General features: G+C 34.4%; 1 protein-coding gene across 8 annotated transcripts in view; it reads left to right on the top strand.

Annotated features, from left to right (window-relative positions):
- The window catches only part of XRCC4 (X-ray repair cross complementing 4), a 277,018-nt gene that overhangs the window by 103,972 nt on the left and 153,417 nt on the right, over nucleotides 1-19,629 (top strand). For all 8 annotated transcript variants that reach the window (XM_041752028.1, XM_041752029.1, XM_041752026.1 and 5 more), the window contains one exon: nucleotides 886-992. In XM_041752028.1, the coding sequence (XP_041607962.1) occupies nucleotides 886-992 (107 nt within the window). The remainder of the gene's footprint in view (nucleotides 1-885; nucleotides 993-19,629) is intronic.

The following is a 19,629-nucleotide window of genomic DNA, read 5'->3' as shown; positions in this document are numbered from 1 at the left end:
CTCTGTCTCTCTCTCTGTGTGTGTCTCTCATAAATAAATAAATAAAAATTAAGAAACTTTTATCTTCTAAGCTGCAGGATTGACACATTTGTAATCTTGGTGTCTGAGTAGTGTTTAATTTTAGAATCAAGTGGCTCTGGGAGTGGATATGTAATTGATTTTTAAGGAAGAATCACAGGTGACTTACACCTTGTATGGTTTGGACAATTATAATTGTTAGAGTCTGATTTTTATTTTATTATTTATTATTTATCCACTTAATTATTATAGCGGATACAAGTTTGGATCTTGTGTCCTGAGTCTGAGAGAACACACAGGCTTATGAAAGGCATCATCTGAAGAATGATGTCAGATAGTCCTAGTTCAAGTTCTGTCTGGCCCTTGATATCTGTTAGTATATGACTTTGGGCAGATAAGTCTATGTTAGTATATGTCTTCTGGGCAAGTAAGAGTTCTTTAAACTCTCTGTGCCTTATTTGGTATCTTCATAATAAGAAGAAAGTTACCTATCTGAGAATTTGGGGCCAATCAAAAGCAGGGCAAAACTGCTTGTAGATCAGTAAAATACTGAACACATTGTGATCCATAGAAAATAATTTGGAAGAATAGTATTTTGATAGATGAATAATATGATAAGAAACTGATTTAACAGTTAATTACAGTGAGCACTAAACCACATTTAAATTAGGTAGAAGAGAAACTTATTCTTAAGAGCGTTAACATACAGTCTTTAAAGTGTTTTCATCTTAATTATATATATTTCAATATATGTTTGTTTAACTACAGTATTTTTCCAGGGATATTTTTTATTATTACTTACTGGTGAATTTGATCCCTAGCCCAGGGTGAACCAATAATTCATAATTCTACCTTTTTTGTTTCTAGGGAAACCACAGCATGTTCTGAAATGACAGCTGACAGAGATGCAATCTATGATGAAAGCACTGATGAGGAAAGAGAAAACCTGCCTAATCCCTCTGTGTCGGCTCCAGGTAAGAGAAATACATTCATCACCTTTGTTGAATATCTCACTTGGGCTTAATATTGTAAAGATAATAAACCGTAATGAAAAATGTTATGAAAAAAGTCTTCTACAAAAATTCTTTAGGGTTTTTAGTCTAAAACCTCAAGTATTTAATGTTAAAATTAATATTTATTATAAAATGCAGCAACTCATAAAACAAGCAAGTATGCGTACAAACATACACACCCAGGAGTACTATTCCTTATTAAAGAAGGATGCATAATGAATAGGGAAGATATGTGTTCATGATAGTTATCTTCAGCTAAAAGCTGGCTGCCTTTAACATGTAAGATCTTACCTAGCTAGAGCTCTATGGGTGGGTTAGGAGCAGGGTGATCTAGAATGCTTCAGATTGTCTTGAGGTTGAGCCTTCTTTCATTATTCAGAAAAGGAGTTTCAATAAGGGGAGATGGGCTAGAGGGGAAGAGAAGGGGCAATGGCAGTTTAAGTTAAAAGTACCTGAGCCTTACTCAGTCTCTCAGATCTAAATCCATGGATTGTTTGTCTAAAGTCTTACAGATATGCTAGAGGCAGTAGCCCCTGAACTCATTTGACACTTACATGGTTCTGGAAGAAGCCCAGTATTCTCAAAATAAGTGTTCGATTCATTTATTTAGCAAATATCTTCAGAGTGTCTCTTATGTACCAGAAACTGTTCTATGTTGGAGGGAGCAAAACACAAATATTTTTGCTTTCATGGAGTTTATAAGTTCTAGTCAGGGAAACAGACAATAACAAGATGAATAAATTGAATATAAACTATATTAGACAGGTGATAAATGCTGAAGAGAAAAAATAAACCAGGGAAGGACATAGAAAATGTCAGGGTGGAAATAGGATAAAGGTTGTAATTTTAGCCAGGGCACCAGAAAAGGCCTTGGTGAGAAGGTAACAAGTCTATCTGTGGGGTGAGCATGCCAGGCAGAAAAAAGCAGTTAGTACGAAGGCTCTGATGTAGGAGCTTTCATCAACTTTTTCTTTATGTGTTTAAGCAATAGCATGGAGAGAAGTATGGGTAAAGTAGGATGATGAAGATAGAGATAATGGAGATATGAGGTCAGAGAGAGGCCAGATCCTGTGTAGGGCCTTATAGGCTATTGTAAGGATTTCAGTGAGGGTTTGCTTTCTTTTTTCTTTTTTTCTTTTTTTTAAATTTATTTATGATAGTCACAGAGAGAGAGAGAGAGAGAGAGAGAGAGAGAGAGAGAGGCAGAGACACAAGCAGGCTCCATGCACTGGGAGCCCAACGTGGGATTCGATCCCGGGTCTCCAGGATCGCGCCCTGGGCCAAAGGCAGGCGCCAAACCGCTGTGCCACCCAGGGATCCCGAGGGTTTGCTTTCAATTACATTGGAAACTGTTGGAGGGTTTCAAACATCAAGTGATGTGATCTGACTTACAATTTTAGCAGGATTACTCTGACTGTAGCATTGAGAATAGAGTATACGTAATGTGGCAAGTACAGAAGATAGGACTGTGGAAAGCTGGTTCACAATGAGTGAAGGATGTGAGTGGCTTAGGCCAGAGTGATAGCAGTGAAGATGATAAACAATGAGCAGATTCTGGATATATCCAGAGGCAGTGTATTATTGTTGATCTAGTGGATATTGTCCTGAGAGACAGGCAGACACCAATCATGAGAAGTTTTTTTTGGATTGAATATTGAAGGCATGCATTTGACTTACTGAATTAGGGAGAGAATGCAAGGGAAGGGTTAGGAACTCAGTGTTACACACATTAATTCTGAAATATTGAATAGGGAGTTGGGTATACAAATTTGAAGTTTGGGAGAGGGCTTCCTGCTGAAGATGTTTAAGTAAAGAGGTGTTCAAATTTTGGCTAAGCTATCAAGGGAGTTTGAGAAGACAGAAAAGGCAGTGATCCAAGGACTCTACCCTAGTATACTTGGATGTGTAGAATCAAGAGGCCAGCCAAGAAGGCTGAGAGGGAGCAGCCAGGGGGTAGCAGGCAAACACTGTAGGACACAAATGTTACTGAGGATCTTAATATAACATTTTCAGTGGGATAGCAGGAATAGGAGGTTCAGAAGGAGTGAGAGGAGAGAATTGGAGAAAAACAAAGAGCCTAAACAACACTTTCAGCAAGTTTCACTGTAAAGAAAAGGAAAGACCTGGGTAGCTGCATGAGGGGTGCATGGAATCAAGGGTTTTGTTTTCTTTTTCTTAGATGAGAGAAATAATATGATTGTATATTAATAGGAGTAAGGAAGGAAGGAGGGAAATGCTGCCGGAATTGTTGGAATACGGTCTCTCATAAGTGAAGATGGGATCAAATGGACAAGTATCAGGATTTGGTTAGCTAGGAGCATGGACACTTCCCATAGTGACAGGAAAGAAATTAGAATAAATGGACAAAGACATAGGAAAGTATCTAATTGGTGTCATGGAAATGTACGGATATTGGTTAGATAAATTGGTTGATTAATCTGATTCTAATTAGAATTTTATTGGATCACAATCATACACACTCTCACTTTTGCACAACAGAGCTAAATTTGGAGGCTGTACTTGTTTTACGTTAGTGACCTAATATAAAATGAAGTCATTCTCATTAAAGACTTCAACTATATTAAAGCTAATATAGTAAAAGCTCATTAAAAAGAGAATCTACTCTTTCCAATCTAAATGTTCAAAACTTTTATTAAATTCAATGGTCTTTGATTTTGTTTCTTATTCATATTATCTCACCAATCTTTGAAGTGGATGAAAATTATTATTGAAGAGAAAATATATGGTTAAATAATGGGTCTATGAGGATGGGGTTCTTTATGTGTTCAGTCTATTTTAGGCAGAGCTTTACTACAATTGTACTATCTTAAATCTGGCAAAATTTCTCTTCAAAAATGATTAGTACATTTTACATTTTTTCTATATTTTACATGGTGTATTTTCTTTAAAATCTAGTTCACTACATTCGACATATAGGTCTCCGATTCTACTTTTTTTTTTTTTTTTTTGCACTTGCTTTGGCCATGTTTTGATGTCAAGAATTAAGACCATTTTTATTAGAAATTTTAACTATCCTTTTCCTTCTGCTTCAGTAAGAAATCTTCAGGAAACTGAAGTTTGGAGAGAAAAAAAGCACCTCAGGTCTAAAACGCTTAATACCGAATTAAGGACGAGATTCCATATATCTGAGGAAAAAGGTTATATGTGTTAAACAATAAAATAACCTTCCGTATAACTTACAAGGTTCTATAATTCATTTTTTACAGGGACAAAATATGCTTTTAGTCCATGGGATATATGTATTTATATTTAATCATAACTTTGTCTTTTGGTATTTTATATGTTATTACTATGTATTTGGGCCAGAGCAATGAAAGTTATTTACTGAACTTACTCTGCCATCTACCTATTCTTATCGTACAAGTAAATATTAGAATTTATCTTAGATAGTACAGGTTCATGTGTATGTTCTCTGTTATAAGAACAAGAGAAAAAAAATTGATGTGATTTAGTATATTTATTCTTCCAGAATGCCATTTGTTTAAATGGCTAAATATTTAATTTGGTAGTCATTTCTATTATGTAGATGTATTTTCATCATTAATTGTCAAAACCATCAAATTTCCTCATGAGTTGTTCACATTTTTATCCCAGTCTTGCATTATAAAAGTTTAGTGAGACCAAGGTCACTTAGTGATTCCACAGTATTCATTCAAGGAAAACGTCTGCATATTTGTATACATATAGTCAGAATTACAATAGGGATATTGTAGTTTGCAGGGAATTGATAGGTTACATTTTCATGTATAGGCAATCTACTTTATTACTTTTTCTCCAGAGTTTTAAATTTACCCCCATCATTAGGATTGCTGAGGAAATAGCTGACGCCAGAACTCCAGTCTAATAAACTATATCATGCTCATATATATTATACCATATAGTATGAAAACCTGTAAAATTTTTAAAGTTGACTAGCTAGAAGGAGATCTACAAAGTGTTCGGAAACTTGAACATCACAATCTCTATCACCCAAAACTACATATTATTACTTTTCTGTAAGTATATAAATATTTAAATACTATATAAAGCAAGATTTAAATGAATATTCTAAGCATTTTAACCATTATTGCAAAACATTTTTTAGTGTTAACATAATTCAAAATGTAGGTGAATATTTAGTACAGATTGAGCTTATTTCATAGAAATAGGATTTTTCTTATAAAGTATTTTGAAAACTTATGCTTTATTGGTTTCTAATTAGCCTTTACAAGAGGTATTATTTTAATGTCTCATTATTTTAAATTATTCTAAAATATTAAGATTGTTGATAATTAAGTTATAATTATCTCTATAGTAGATATTGATATTTCTTAAAATTAGAGCCAATTAAATCAGCCTTAAAGTATGAATATGAAAAATACTTTTTCTAGAATGTTTTATTCTTAGCTTCATTTTAAAGGTACAATACCACTAAATACAAATAAAATAAGCTTTCTGCCACTCATCTGCATAATTATTAGCCCAGGATTTAGCACACTAGTTTAGTCTTGATTTTTAACCAACAGGAAGGTCCCTGTATTACTGCTATCAGTAATTTAGGCTTCTACTTAGTTGGTGGGCTTCCTGAAAGGAAGTGTTATTATAGAATAGCCTTTTAGAAAATAAATGAATGGCTATGTCAAAGAGTTGATGAATACTGATATAGTAGCTTTTAAAAATAGAGCAGAATCCAAAATTTCTAAGTATCAAAGAGCTCGTTGCTTCAAACAGTGAATGTCTAGTCACAGAAGGGATAACAACATGTACTGCCAAAGAGATTAGTCAGAAATTCAACTTTAGAATCACAGATTATTCCCTTAATCTTATCCAGCTTGTTTATCATAGACTCATTTATTTATAAATTCTAAATCAAAAGCTTGATTTAGTGAAACCTGTCGCAAAACTGGAAGAGCAATTTGAGTGCATTTCCTAGCAGTTGTGGGCTCTTATTCATAAGCAGCATTGCTGAGGAATTATATTATGTACTTCAGAAATCTAGATCTCATCTAGTTCTAGATCTTCTAGTTCAAGCCTGTCATTTTTCAGATGAAGAAACAGAGGCCTAAAAACGGTTAATTATGTTACTGTTGGACACACAGAAAAGAATGAGAAACATTTGCCTTCTGTAGCAGTAATCATATCTGCACATCTCTTTTTGAGATATTTTTTAAAACCTTGGAAATTTCTTAACACTGAGGAAATTGCAGTTGATGCAATAGAGTGATGAGAACACTTCTTCTGCTAAAGAGGAGATTCTATTTCTACATAAATTCTCCAGAAAGATAACATCATAAGATTAAACACATAAAACTTCATGATATATAGCTATGGGAAATATTCCAAAATGCACATATTTCTATTGAGGTTATTCCTTGTATATTTTTTCTGTTGAGATATAATTGACATATATCATTTTTATTTATTTATTGTTTTTTGATTTAATGTAGTAAAACATACTTAAGAAACCCTGATCATTTTTGTCCTAGGAAAATGAAACTAAACATTTGTTTATTTACTTATTCATGAGAGACACACAGAGAGAGGGAGAGACATAGGCAGAGGTAGAAGCAAGCTACCTGCTGGGAGCCTGATGTGGGACTTGTCCCAGGACCCCAGGATCATGCTACTGAGCCACCCAGGCATTCCTGAGCAGTTAAAGACTTATTTATCTACGTAGTTGCAAGTTTGTACCCTTAAACATTTCCCTAGTTCCCTTCCCCTAGCCCCTGGTAACCATCATTCTACTCTGTTTTTATGAATTTGACCTTTTTAGATTCCACATATAAGTGATATCATACAGTATTTATCTTTTTCTTTCTGACTTCTCTCAATCCTTCTGTATATTAATTGCTTCAGATTTTGACCTAGTATTTATCTACCTGAGAATCTCAAATATATCAAAGATTCGTAGTAAATCTGTGATAATTTCTCTATTCCATACTATTAAAATATAACTTTGATATGACCTCCTAGGCAACTATTTTTACATCTTTATATATTCTTAGAGATCGAAAGAGATTCTATTAAGAATATTTACCTCTCCCTACGGATGAATGAGGTTAGCTAATCTTCCCAAAAAGTAACTATAAATCTAAACTGACAAAAAAGAAACAAACAAACATTGAAGTGCTCTGCACTTGATCTTAGCCAAAAGGCCAAGAAGCCATTCATTGAAGTGCTCTGGAAATTAGTAAAGGCAAAGAACAATATGAGAAGTATTTATGCTTGGAAAAATTGCTGAAATTCCATTAGGAACTGTGCAGTTCTTGCCTAGGGCTGCCCGCACTGCTGTCCTCTGCCCTCCTTCCTTGCCCTCTCCCATAATCCTTGAGTTTGATCAATATGAAAATTCTGTCAGGACTTGGGAGGCTGTGAGGACTGGCATTTGTTAGGCCTGGATCAAAAAAGGCTCAGATGAGAAAATGTGGAGGAGATACCCACATCCAGCTGTGTTCGTGGAAGTAATAATTTGGCAGCAGTGGCTAAGTGCATTGGGCCAATATACTAACCGAAGTTTAGCCTGCTGTTTGGCTATAGTACTTTCTTGCTCCAAGCATCTAAGTCTAAGATTTTACAGTGTATGGTGACTTGATGAAAGTATTCATCTACACGCTGTTTCAAGGGGTAATATACATATGAAAGAAAGATATGTGGTCTCTTATTCATTTTTTCTTTTCTGCGTGACTTCTTAGTGTCTTTAACATGCTAATGTAGATAGTAATGAAGCGTAGATTGTACTGTGGAACATTTCTTAGAATTATAAGACCTTAGGAACTTTTTCAATGGAAGTTATTATCCCATGCACCCTTTGTGAGAAATCCTGTTTTAGATCATTTTGATTTGTATATAAATTATTATTTTTTAAGATTTTATTCATGAGAGAGACAGAGAGGCAAAAACACAGGCAGAGGGAGAAACAGGCTCCCTGTGGGTAGCCCGATGTGGGACTTGATCCCAGGACCCCGGGATCACACCCTGAGCCAAAGGAAGATGCTCAACCACTGAACCACCTGGGCATCCTAATTTGTTTATAAGTTAGGTGGAAAAAGAAGAAACATCTAAAAGAAAACAAATATTTTTTTAAAGATTTATTTATTTGTGATAGACATAGAGAGAGAGAGGAGAGAGAAGCAGGCTCCATGCCAGGAGCCCGACGCGGGACTCAATCCAAGGACCCCAGGATCGCGCCCTGGGCCAAAGGCATGCACCAAACTGCTGAGCCACCCAGGGATACCCAAGAAAACAAATATTTTCCCAGAACAGTCTCTCTATGTCTCTATTTTAAGAGGACATGTACTAAATATAGGGAGTGGATCACATAATCAAGGATATATTCTTAAAATATATCATTAACCTATGAAAATATTAAACCTCAAAACATGTAGTGAGTAAGTGACTTTCAGGATTCTAAAGATGGTTTAAAAATCTTACTGTTCCCATTGTTCTAGTAAGAGGATTGATCTGAGAATGGACTTAGGACAAATGTTGGGAGCAGCCCCGGTTGGCTGAGTGGTTTAGCGCCCACTTCAGCCCAGGGCGTGATCCTGGAGACCCGGGATTGAGTCCCACGTCAGGCTCCCTTCTTGGAGCCTGCTTCTCCCTCTGCCTATGTCTCTGCCTCTCTCTCTCTCTCTGTGTCTCTCATGCATAAATAAATAAAATCCTAAAAAATAAAGGACAAACGTTGGCTGACAATATTAATAATTGATAGGAAACACTATTTAATGCTATTTGATTTGGTTCATTCTGTCTCAAAGTGAGTTATTACCTTTGGTTAAGAAACTCTTTGGAATTGTATGTAATATTATATACATATATGCATGTATTAGTTTACTGGGCTGCTATAACTGAGTACCACAAACTGGGTGGCTTGAACAACAGAAATTTATTTTCTCATACTTCTGAAGCTAGAAGTCCTAAGTTGAGTTGTCAACAAGGTTGATTCTTTCTGAGGGTCAGGAAGGAAGGCTCTGTCCAGGCTTCTTTCCTCAGCTTATTAAAGGCCACCTCTCCCTGTGTCTCTTTGCATCACTGTCCTCTGTGCTGCATCCAAATTTCCCATTTTATAAGGGCAGCAGTCTCATTGAGTAAAGCCCATGCCAGTAATTATTAATTGATTACCTCGGTGAATCTGTCTCCACAAAAGAATCACATTCTTCGGTACTAAGGATTAGTATCCCAAAATGTCTTTTTGGGAGGGAAACAGTTAAACTCATAACAAAAGCACATGTACATTTTTCTAGAGCAAGTTTCAAATTTTTATTATGTTTTCAATTGGGAGTATATTCCAAAAATAATTCAGAATTATTGACCTAGGAGAATGATATTTCAAGCAAAAAAGATGGAATAAGACATACTAAAAGGAAACTGCAGCTTAGAATAAATGAAGTTGAGAAGAGAAAATAGCATTCAAGCAGAAACTAAATCACTATGTGTCAGTTTATGGGATTGGATTTTTCTAGAGCTGCACTGCACTGTTCAGTCAGGTAGCCACTAGTGACCTGAGACTGTTGAACCCTGGAAACATGGCTAGTCCAAATTGACATGTGCCATAAGTATAAACCAAACATTTGATTTCAAAAACAGTATGAAAAAAGAAGTAATGTGTCTCATTAATACATTTTTATATTAATTAAATAATTATTTTGGATGTAGAGTTAAATATATTATTAATATTACCTTCATTTGCTTCTTTTTTTTACTTCTTCAGACGTATTTAATAGAAAATTTAAAATTCTACATGTGACTCACATAGTTCTATTTGACATACTGATCTTGGTGTACTAAAAAGTTTCATCTCAGGCTGATTTTGTGGTTCTATAACAGATATATATTAGTGTGAAAATAAAATCAAGTTGTACTACCAAGTTTTTATGAAGCTGTTAATGTAAGCCCGTGAGATCTTTAGGTGATTATGGGTATAATTGAGTATTTATATCTAAGAAATGCAAAAGGTTTTGCACTGTTTTACTTATTGTTTTTGATTCAGTGTAGTGAAACAGACTTAAGAAAGCCTGGATCATTTTTGTTCTAGGAAAATGAAGCTAAACATTTTTATTGATCCTGTATAACTGCAACCATGACCCAGTCGAGACAAAAGGTGGAGTAATACAGCAATAATCTCTAAATCAGCTGAATGTCTATAATGTGATATATAGGATTCTTATCTCTTAGTGATTGTGACAGGGATCTCCACCACAAACAGCGCATCTGGTCCCTTGAACCAATTCATCAACATCATTTTTAAGCCATATTTAAGATCAAAAGGATAAAGGAGGTTACCAGTGATGAGGTTTTGGAATGTTGCCAGCCTACCAGCATTGACATGATACTTGCTGAAGCTTCATTCTGGAGGGCAGGGTATGTGTGAAGGATGGATATCAGCAGGCTTGCTAAGTAGAGTCCGAATATGTAGTGTAGTGAAAGAGAACAGTTATAAGTGGGGTGGGCAGAAAAAGAAATCCAAGAGAGATCCTGAGTGCCAATTTCCAACCTTGTGTTAAAACTCAGTGCTGCTGAGAAATAGTAGTGCAAACATACATCTGTGACACTCAGGATTTTGTGGTGGTAGTTGTAATTTGGGGGAGATGATTGAACAAATAAAGAACTTAGAGTAATGCTAGCCATGTTACTTCTCAAGCATAATGGCTAGCCATATTAAAAATCATATTGTTTTTTAATTTAAATGAATAACTTGGACCATATCAGAGATTGTAATTGTTGATCTTTGATATGTTTTTCCTTTGATATCATCAGTGTTTTAAATAATAACTCTGAATGCATTTGTATAGGGCATAGGTTCCTAGTTTTCTGCAGTCTGTAACACCTCCTTCTGTATTTGATCTGGCTCACTTTATTCGTTGATGATACTTGCATGATTTCTGTATATATTTGAGTTTGTGACCCCTGGAAGAAGATTATTCTGACAATGATGACTAGTTGGACTAGTTCTTCTAATTCTAATACTACAGTTATTGTTCCTCCTCCTCCTTTACTATTACTATTGCTATCACTATTGTTGTTCTTTTATGGTTCTACCACCACTGTTAAAATGATGTCATCGCCACCACCACAGCTACAATAGACTCAGTTATATAAGCATTTACATGAGTGTCAGAATGTATTCTAGGTTTCTTAGATGTTTTACTTGATTTACATCTAACAGCAGTTCTTTGAAGTATATACTATTATTATCACCATTTTACAACTGAGAGAATTGAGGCATAGAAATATTAAAACACTTGACTAAGGTAACAGAGTTAATAAGTTCTAGAACTGGGATTCTAATCCAGGTAGTCTAGCTAGATAACTCATTTCTGAGAACCCTTCCTGTGCTAAAGTTCTTTCTTTTCATTTAGTAGAACACTAATTTTTTAAAATCTAAGAGGTCTCTATAATTTTATATTTTGAATTTAAGTGTATCTAATGCCTTTGTTTTTATAAAATAATTTAAGACTCTTAAAAAAGAAAGGGTCGGAACATATGGCCTCCTTGATTTCTTACTTAATGTAGTGGGCACACATTGAACTGGTAAAAGATAGAGCCTGGTGACATTAGTGTACCATTATGATGAATGAAAATGTTCATATCGGTGTTGGAGATTCTGTTATGATTTGATGGCAAAGCAAATAAGGCAGCAGAACAGTGATTTATACTCAGTCTTTGATTAAAAGGTTTGTGTATAGAGGTGCTAAATAAATATTAAATAATACTACCAGATGTCCATGTAGACTTTTAAAAATATAGAAATATGTAATTTTTAAATATAAAAAATATAGTTTTAAAATATAGACTTTACAGTATCTACTACTTATTATTCAGTGGATATAAATTTAGAATTGTTATACCTTTTTGGTGAATTGATTTTTTTTTCTTACCATTATGAATACCTCTCTTGTTGGTCTAGTACTGCTTCTTTCCCTTAAAATTCTCTTTGATAATAGTATAGTTATACCTGCTCTCTTTTTCTTGATGTTTACATGATATATCATTTTCATCTTTTTTTACTCTTTTACTTTCAATCTTTTTATATATTTAAAATCGGTAGGTACTTATTTTTTATTTTTTTAAAGATTTTATTTATTTATTCATGAGAGACATAGAGAGAGAAAGAGAGAGAGGCAGAAACACAAGCAGAGGGAGAACCAGGCTCCATGCAGGGAGCCTGACATGGGACTCGATCCCGGGAACTCCAGGATCACACCCTGGGCTGAAGGCGGCGCTAAACTACTGAGCTATCGGGGCTGCCCTATAGGTGTTTTTTAAACCCGGTCTAATAATTTTTGTCTTTTAATTGGAGTATTTGCTCCATTTATAGTTCATGTAGTTATTTACATATTTAGATTTAGATCTAATGTACTCTTTGTCTTTTATTCTCATTGTTATTCTAACTTTCTCCCTTTATTAACTTGTTACTTATAGATTTATATATTCCTGTTTTAGTGACTGTCCTTGAGTTGGCAATGTACATCCATGACCTTTTAAGTATCATATTAATTTGACTTTCATGCTCCCTAGATAGGACTTTGGACACTTTAAGTCCACTTAACTTTTTTTATATTACTGTAACATATATTTCAATTTGCCGTGTCTTTTAGACCTTATAAAACATTATTGTATGGAGATATATTTATGTGTATGTATATACACACATAGCTTTATAATACTCTCAGACATTAAGATGGCAATTATGTGATGTGACTTTGGTGACCCAGAGATTATTAAAACTGCTGGGGCCAGTGGCAGTGACTGTGACAATGGGATATCAGGGATGATTCTATTATTGTTAACTCAAGAGACTAAAGATGAATTCTGAAAAAGATGCTATATGCACTGCTTTGAATACATTTCCAGTGATTTTTTTTTTCCAGTGATTTTTATTTGGGAAAAAAAGTGTTAAAATTGAGTACTAATAGGAAGATAACTTTGAATTAGAGAAATATCTTCTGAGAAATTATATTCATTCATTAAACCTGTATTCCAGAAGACAAATGTTAAAATATTCTTTGTTAAAAATGAATTTTATGACCAAATAAGTTCAGTAAACAGAGTCAATAAAAATTAAACATATTCCCTTACCTCTAAATAGTTCAGTCTTTAATATGGTAATTGGTATGCATTTTAAATCTGATTAAATAAGGACTACAACATGCACCATTTTCCATAGTTCAACATTTGCATTATTAGAAAGTTAATTTATTTTCAACAGAACGTGAGATTATTGAAACTTAAAGTGAATAACAATAGTTGATATACTTTACTTTTTAATTTGACCTTTTATACTGAAATTAATTTCATTTATATTAAAACTAGGTCTTTAATAAATGATGTTTACTGAAATAGAAGCTCCTTTACATTGCTCTGTGCATTTATCTTTCCTTTATTCCCTTTTTTTTAAAGCAAAGACAGATTTTTTTTTAAGTTTTTTTTAATTTTTTTTTTTCATGAGAGACACAGAGAGAGAGAGGCAGAGGGAGAAGCAGGCTCCATACTGGGAGCCTGATGTGGGACTCGATTCTGGGACTCCAGGATCACTCACTCCCTGGGCTGAAGGCAGGCACTAAACCGCTGAGCCACCCAGGTGCCCCTCCTTTTTTCCCCTTTATTGGTTATTCTATTTCAGAGATATTTTGGCATGCTTAATTTGGAAGTGCAAAATTATGAAGTTAGGTAATATTACATTTTAAAATAAAAATTTTTAATAGTACCAATTTTTGAGAGATTTAAAAAAATCATAAAAAGGTTGAGTTTACCTGACAAATCCATGGTACTTTCCTTATCAAAAAAAATAACAAATTTCAAAGGCTAATTATGTGACTTTTTAAAAACTCGAAAGGTTTCTTTTCATGACTTTCCACATGGAAATCAAGCTGTGTCTCTGCTATATTATGGTATAGCTATTCTTTCTTTCTTTCTTTTTTTTTTTTTAAGATTTTATTTATTTATTCACAAGAGACACAGAGAGAGAGAGAGTTAGAGACACAGGCAGAGGGAGAAGCAGGCCCCCTGAAGGGAGCCCAGTGTGGGACTCAATCCCGGGACTCCGGGATCACACCCTGAGCCAAAGGCAGATGCTCAATGGCTGAGCCACCCAGGGGTCCCTGGTATAGCTTCTCAAACTGAAATAAAGTTAAACTTTGTTACCATTAGAGTCCAAATTCATATTAATGATACTGTTAAGACATTGTGCATGCAAAGTATTATATACTTGTTGTAATTTCCATTACATGGAAATCAGAAATAATGAATCATTTCTTCTAAAAATTTAATTGCTTTTTAAGTGACTACTTTTCTTCTAAACCTGAAGATAAAACAAATAGCATCTGATAGTTATATGATAGTTATATGGAGAACCATAGACATGATGTCATTTGAAAAGACTACTTTCAAAGCTGAGTTCTTTGTAGCTCGTGTTACAAAGAGTGTGATTGGCAGAAATTCAGAATAAGAAGTGTATTGTTTTTAAAACAGGAAATGAGGATGCTGCCACTTTATTAGCATCTTTCTATTGTATCACCTCATGCTTATTTAGGAACAAAAAATTAAAAACCAAAATTTGGTTACTTTAAGAACTAACCTGCATTCTCGTTTAGAAGGAGAATTTGACATCTCTTGACTCACTAGCTCTTTCTGATTCTGGAGAGGAAAAGTTACCTTTTGATAAGAATTCATTTTTGGCTTAGGATTGCTTGTGTATTATTTTGCTTGTTTAAATATCACAGAAATTGTAATAGCTCACATGATTTAGATTGTACCACATTCTAATCCTACTTCCTTAATTGAACATTAACATCACAAAAATAAAGTACATGTCTGTAAGGAGAGGCATCATAGCTTGTTTTAATAGAAAAGATCAAGAATGAGCTGAGAGCTCATGTCTTACCTTCTCTTTATTATTGTGGGTAGGATACCTGTTTCTTACCTCTATGCCAGGCAGGGACTCAGGAAGCCATGTATCAATAATGTATGTGAAAGTATTTGTACTTCTTATTGATGTTACTCTTTTATTTAGAAATATGTGGATTCCAAAGAACTTTTTTTAGATACAATTTTGTTTTCCATACTTTTTGTTCTCTGTATTCTAAAAGTTAATTGGGTTGATTTAGTGTTGTTTCTGCATTATCAAGCATAGTGCCTTGCTTGCAGTAGGGTTTCTAACATTTGTTTATGAAGTGAATGTCTCCTTTGCAGTATAATTGAACATATTTGAGATGAACACAATAAATGCAGTTTAAATTGGATTATAATTTTTAGTTCATTTTACCTGCCATGTTGTTTGAGCACTCTTAGTAAAATGTTGACGCATTTGGACTTCTGTCATTATTATCTGGCATAGAATCAGGACTGCTTCAGAGTTTGTTTTAGTATCATCTTATTGCTAAACAAAGCCCAGCAGTTATGACTTTTATTTGGCACAATTTTCTACCTATTTCAGAAGGATAAAATATAATTTATACTAGTTGTTTTTCCCTAAGCTTCAAAACACTTATTTAAACATTGTGTTATATCCAAATTAGCCTAAAAGACTACATTCATTCTCTTTTCTTTGGCTGGTATGCCACTTACTCACAGATTCATTGACTATGATTGATTATAAACTACCTGTGAGACCCACTTATGTGGATTGGTCATTTGTTAGAGTTTAAGTGAGTCACAATTCCCTTAGCTGTTGGACTTTACAATGTGTAATAAGGTGTTTTTAATGACTTTCACTGCAAAATACACTCCTTTTATCTGCAAGCCAGCCTGGTTTAAATCTCTATTTTGTTGGACACTACCCTAAAGAAAACTTTTATCCCCCATTATACTTTTCTTTCCATGAAACCATATCCTAGAATATTTTAAAAGCCAGAGGGCAAACTAATTATGCCTCCATAAAATATTTTCACAAGAATAAAGAATTACAATATTCGGGATCCCTGGGTGGCGCAGCGGTTTGGCGCCTGCCTTTGGCCCGGGGCGCGATCCTGGAGACCCGGGATCGAATCCCACATCGGCCTCCCGGTGCATGGAGCCTGCTTCTCCCTCTGCCTGTGTCTCTGCCTCTCTCTTTCTGTGACTATCATAAATAAATAAATAAAATTTAAAAAAAAAAGAATTACAATATTCTACATCCCCCTTTTCACCAAAATCACCTTTTACGTTTTCTGCATTCCTGATGAATTTTAAAATCACCACAGACATCATCATGATAGTTGTGTTCTTGTCTGACTGTGAACTTCTAAAGAAAAGGGATAAATCCATGGTTTACTCATCTTTGCTCTTCAGCATCAGCACAGTGTTTTGTATTTAATAGGTAGCCACAGTTTTTGTCAAAGTGAATTGTCCTAATACTTGTATAAAAGATTTATTAAAAGTCTTGCTAATGAGTGCTCCACAAAGGTCTTCAGTAGACTGTTACTGAAATCCAAAAAATTAAGAGCAGGAACTGAGCTGTCACATAATTCTCAAGGGGTAAAAGACCAGGTGTTAAAGCATTAGGACTTTCATTGGAAACTATTTTTTCAATTTGGGGAGAACTGCCTATGTGGAGTTTTGTCTAAATATGCCTACCCTTTCAAAACAATATCAAAATTAGAGTTCCTAGGCTTACTGAAATAAAATCTTGTTCAGATCAAGGTCATTGAGTCTGCTAAGTTTCTGGTCAAAAAGAGTAATGGGAAAGTGAACCAACATTGATTTTATGCTGCTCTGTGTGGGATGCTGTGCTAGGTGCCTTGCATAACTTATCTCATTTCATCTTGACCACAATCAATATCAGGCCTTCTAGCTCTCAATTCAAAAGAGAGGTTAAGTAATTTGTCCAAGATTACAAAACTAGTAGGAGAAACAGCCAAAATTTGAACTCACTTATGGCTGACAGCAAAGGCCATGCTATTTAATTACCCACTCTATGATTCAGGTTCTTTTAGTATTAATTAATTAATTTTAAAGTTAATTTTATTAACTTAATTAATTTTTAAGTTAAGATTTGATTGTTAAATCTTAACTATTTTGTATAGGTGAGGTCGCAAGATTTAGTGTAAAGAATATTGAAGTAAACGAGCTTTTTTGTCATTTATTATACTGGAAAGTAAACAATTATTAAGACATTTAAAATCCAGTTGGATGCACAGAAAGGATCAATCTGTAAAGAAGTCTGAGGTCAATATAAATCCTACCGATTTCTCTAACTTTGGCTTGGATAACCTCATGTTCCTGTGTCTGTGCAATTGGCAAATGGAAGTACCCAACTGATTCTGATTTTCTCTGTAAATGAATCCAGAGAGAGACTAAGAGCCTCCTCTATTCTTTTCTCTCCTTAGGCACTCTAGAGGAGGTTACTGTTGTTAATAATCAACATCACTGTTGAAGTGTCAGTTTAGAATAATGTAAGTTGATCTTTTGTCTACTGATTGCCTCATTAGGGGGAACTCATTCTTCCTCAGAAAAAAAACCCCAGGTCTTTCTTGTATTTACGTATTATCCAGAAATCTTTACTTCCCACAACTTTTTTTTTTTTTTAAATTTTAGTTATCAAGAATAATTACTGGGGCACCTGTGTGGCTCAGTTGGTTAAGCATCTGACTCTTGGTAATGGTAAATATCCCTATGAAATGCAATAAAATACTGCTATTTTATTTAAATTTTCAAAAACTATTTAAAGAAAATATCCTAATAGTATTAATTCTAGTAATCCAAATATTTTAAAAAATATATTCCTGGAATTTTATCTAAGTGGAATTTGATAATAGATTTATGAAGAGATATAGTGGTAGTCTTCAGAAAATAAGATCTTGCCTGTTGAACAAATAGTTTTGATTTTGGGAAAAGATCTGCCAGGCTTCAGAGACATGAGAGTTGTTAGGATGAACAATGAACCTTCATATCCCTGGGCGCTTTCAAAATTTGGACAAAGCTGCTGTGCTCTAAAGATTCTTTTAGCACTTATTTGGGTCAGTAAATGTTATTAAATGCTCACAGAGCCCTTTCTTTAGTAAATTCTCAAATTTGCAGCCTGATTTTAAGTAACACAACAGTAAACATTAAAGAATGAAGTAGAAAAATATAATAATCACTAATAAATACTAATAGACACCAGTGTTTATTTGTGTGGATATATGAACAAATAAGAGAGAAAATCAATCTTATTTACCTAACAGATTTTGTTGATGTGGAAGAAAATTTGATTTTTCCATGAAGCAATTTATTTTTCATAAAAGAAGGAAGCTTAGATCATAACTTTTAGCTTTATGGTTTTAGGTTCATCAGTAATAAAAATTTAAACCATTTTCTCAAGAAATGTAAAGGTTTTTAAGGGACTGAATTTTTGAAGACTAAGGAACGAGGTAAAATAGTTTTAACTTTTCCTTTAAGAAATGGTTAGTTGCTAGGAGACCACAAATAGGTGCTAGTGATTCCAGGATTCAGGCAGCTCTCAAGTAGGCTTGTATCTCTTTAGAAAAGATGTTTAATCCTGTTCACACCAGACTATGTCATTAAGAACTAAATGCCTGATGATTCTGTTCTCATAGCATTTTAAATTTTGTTGAGGAAAATAGGAATGATTGGAGGGTAGAAGAAAATGTCTTAGGAAGCATCAAATTAATTTATTTATGCCAACATTTGTTAAATGCCTTTGGGTGTTGGGCCTGTCATCTCACTCCAGGGAAGCTACATTAAATAATATGTTGTCTCTGCCTTTTAGGAGTTCCCTCTGTAGTTGTGGAAAGAAATATCTAAACATTAATTATAATGCAAAATTACAAGTATAGGATTAGTATATGGTAAGAGAATGAGTGATTAATAAATGGATGTTTATAACAACGCTGTGTAGAAAGTCTGCAAAAGTAAAGAGGAAGGAATGATCGTCTTCAGCAGTAGTTTAATTTGTTGATGTTTGAACTGTAAATTGAAGAGTGAGTAGTAGAGCTAAAGAGTAAGTAGGTTAAGAAGGCAGCACAGAACATTCCAAGTAGAGAAAGCAACTTATGCAAAGGCATGAAGGCTTTTTAGGAAAAAAATGAAAGCATAGGGCATCTTCAAGGAAGAGAGACAAGTTGTATGTGACTGACTCAGTGTGTGTATGGGAGAATGAGGAGAAGCTGGATGGAAAGCCCAGGCTTCCTAGAATATAAGCGGACTGACAGGTCACTGACTTTAGTGTGGAAGATGGACCAGAAGGAGGAAACCCAGATAGTGGAGATGAATTAAAATGGTGTTGAATTAAAATGAGAGAAAATACTGTCCTCTGAGATGGAATGGGGAAGTGGGGAGACTTAGAGCTATTGGGGTACAGAATTGACAGAACTTGGTGAGTTATTCCACATGGATGGGAGCATTCTCACTTTTAGATTACTTTCTCAAACTAGAAGATTGATGGTAAGGCTAGTCATCAAAATGAATGATTTAAAAATTTCATATTTGAATTTGTGCTTTAGGATTCTCAGATAAAAAAATGTCCCAGAAACAGCTGGAACTGTGTGTTCAGAGCTAAGGAAGCACACAAGAGTAGGTTTTGTACTCTGTGTCGGTGACAGCAGAAGCTGGGAAAAGTGGGGAAAACGGGGAGCCAGCATGGGATCCTGAGAGTTGTGAAACTTGTCATCTAAGGCACTGA

Source organism: Vulpes lagopus, chromosome 4 (assembly GCF_018345385.1).
Source record: "Vulpes lagopus strain Blue_001 chromosome 4, ASM1834538v1, whole genome shotgun sequence".
Classification (NCBI taxonomy): Eukaryota; Metazoa; Chordata; class Mammalia; order Carnivora; family Canidae; genus Vulpes; species Vulpes lagopus.
The sequence above is the reverse complement of the archived record's forward strand: the minus strand, read 5'-3'. Positions and strand labels throughout refer to the sequence as shown.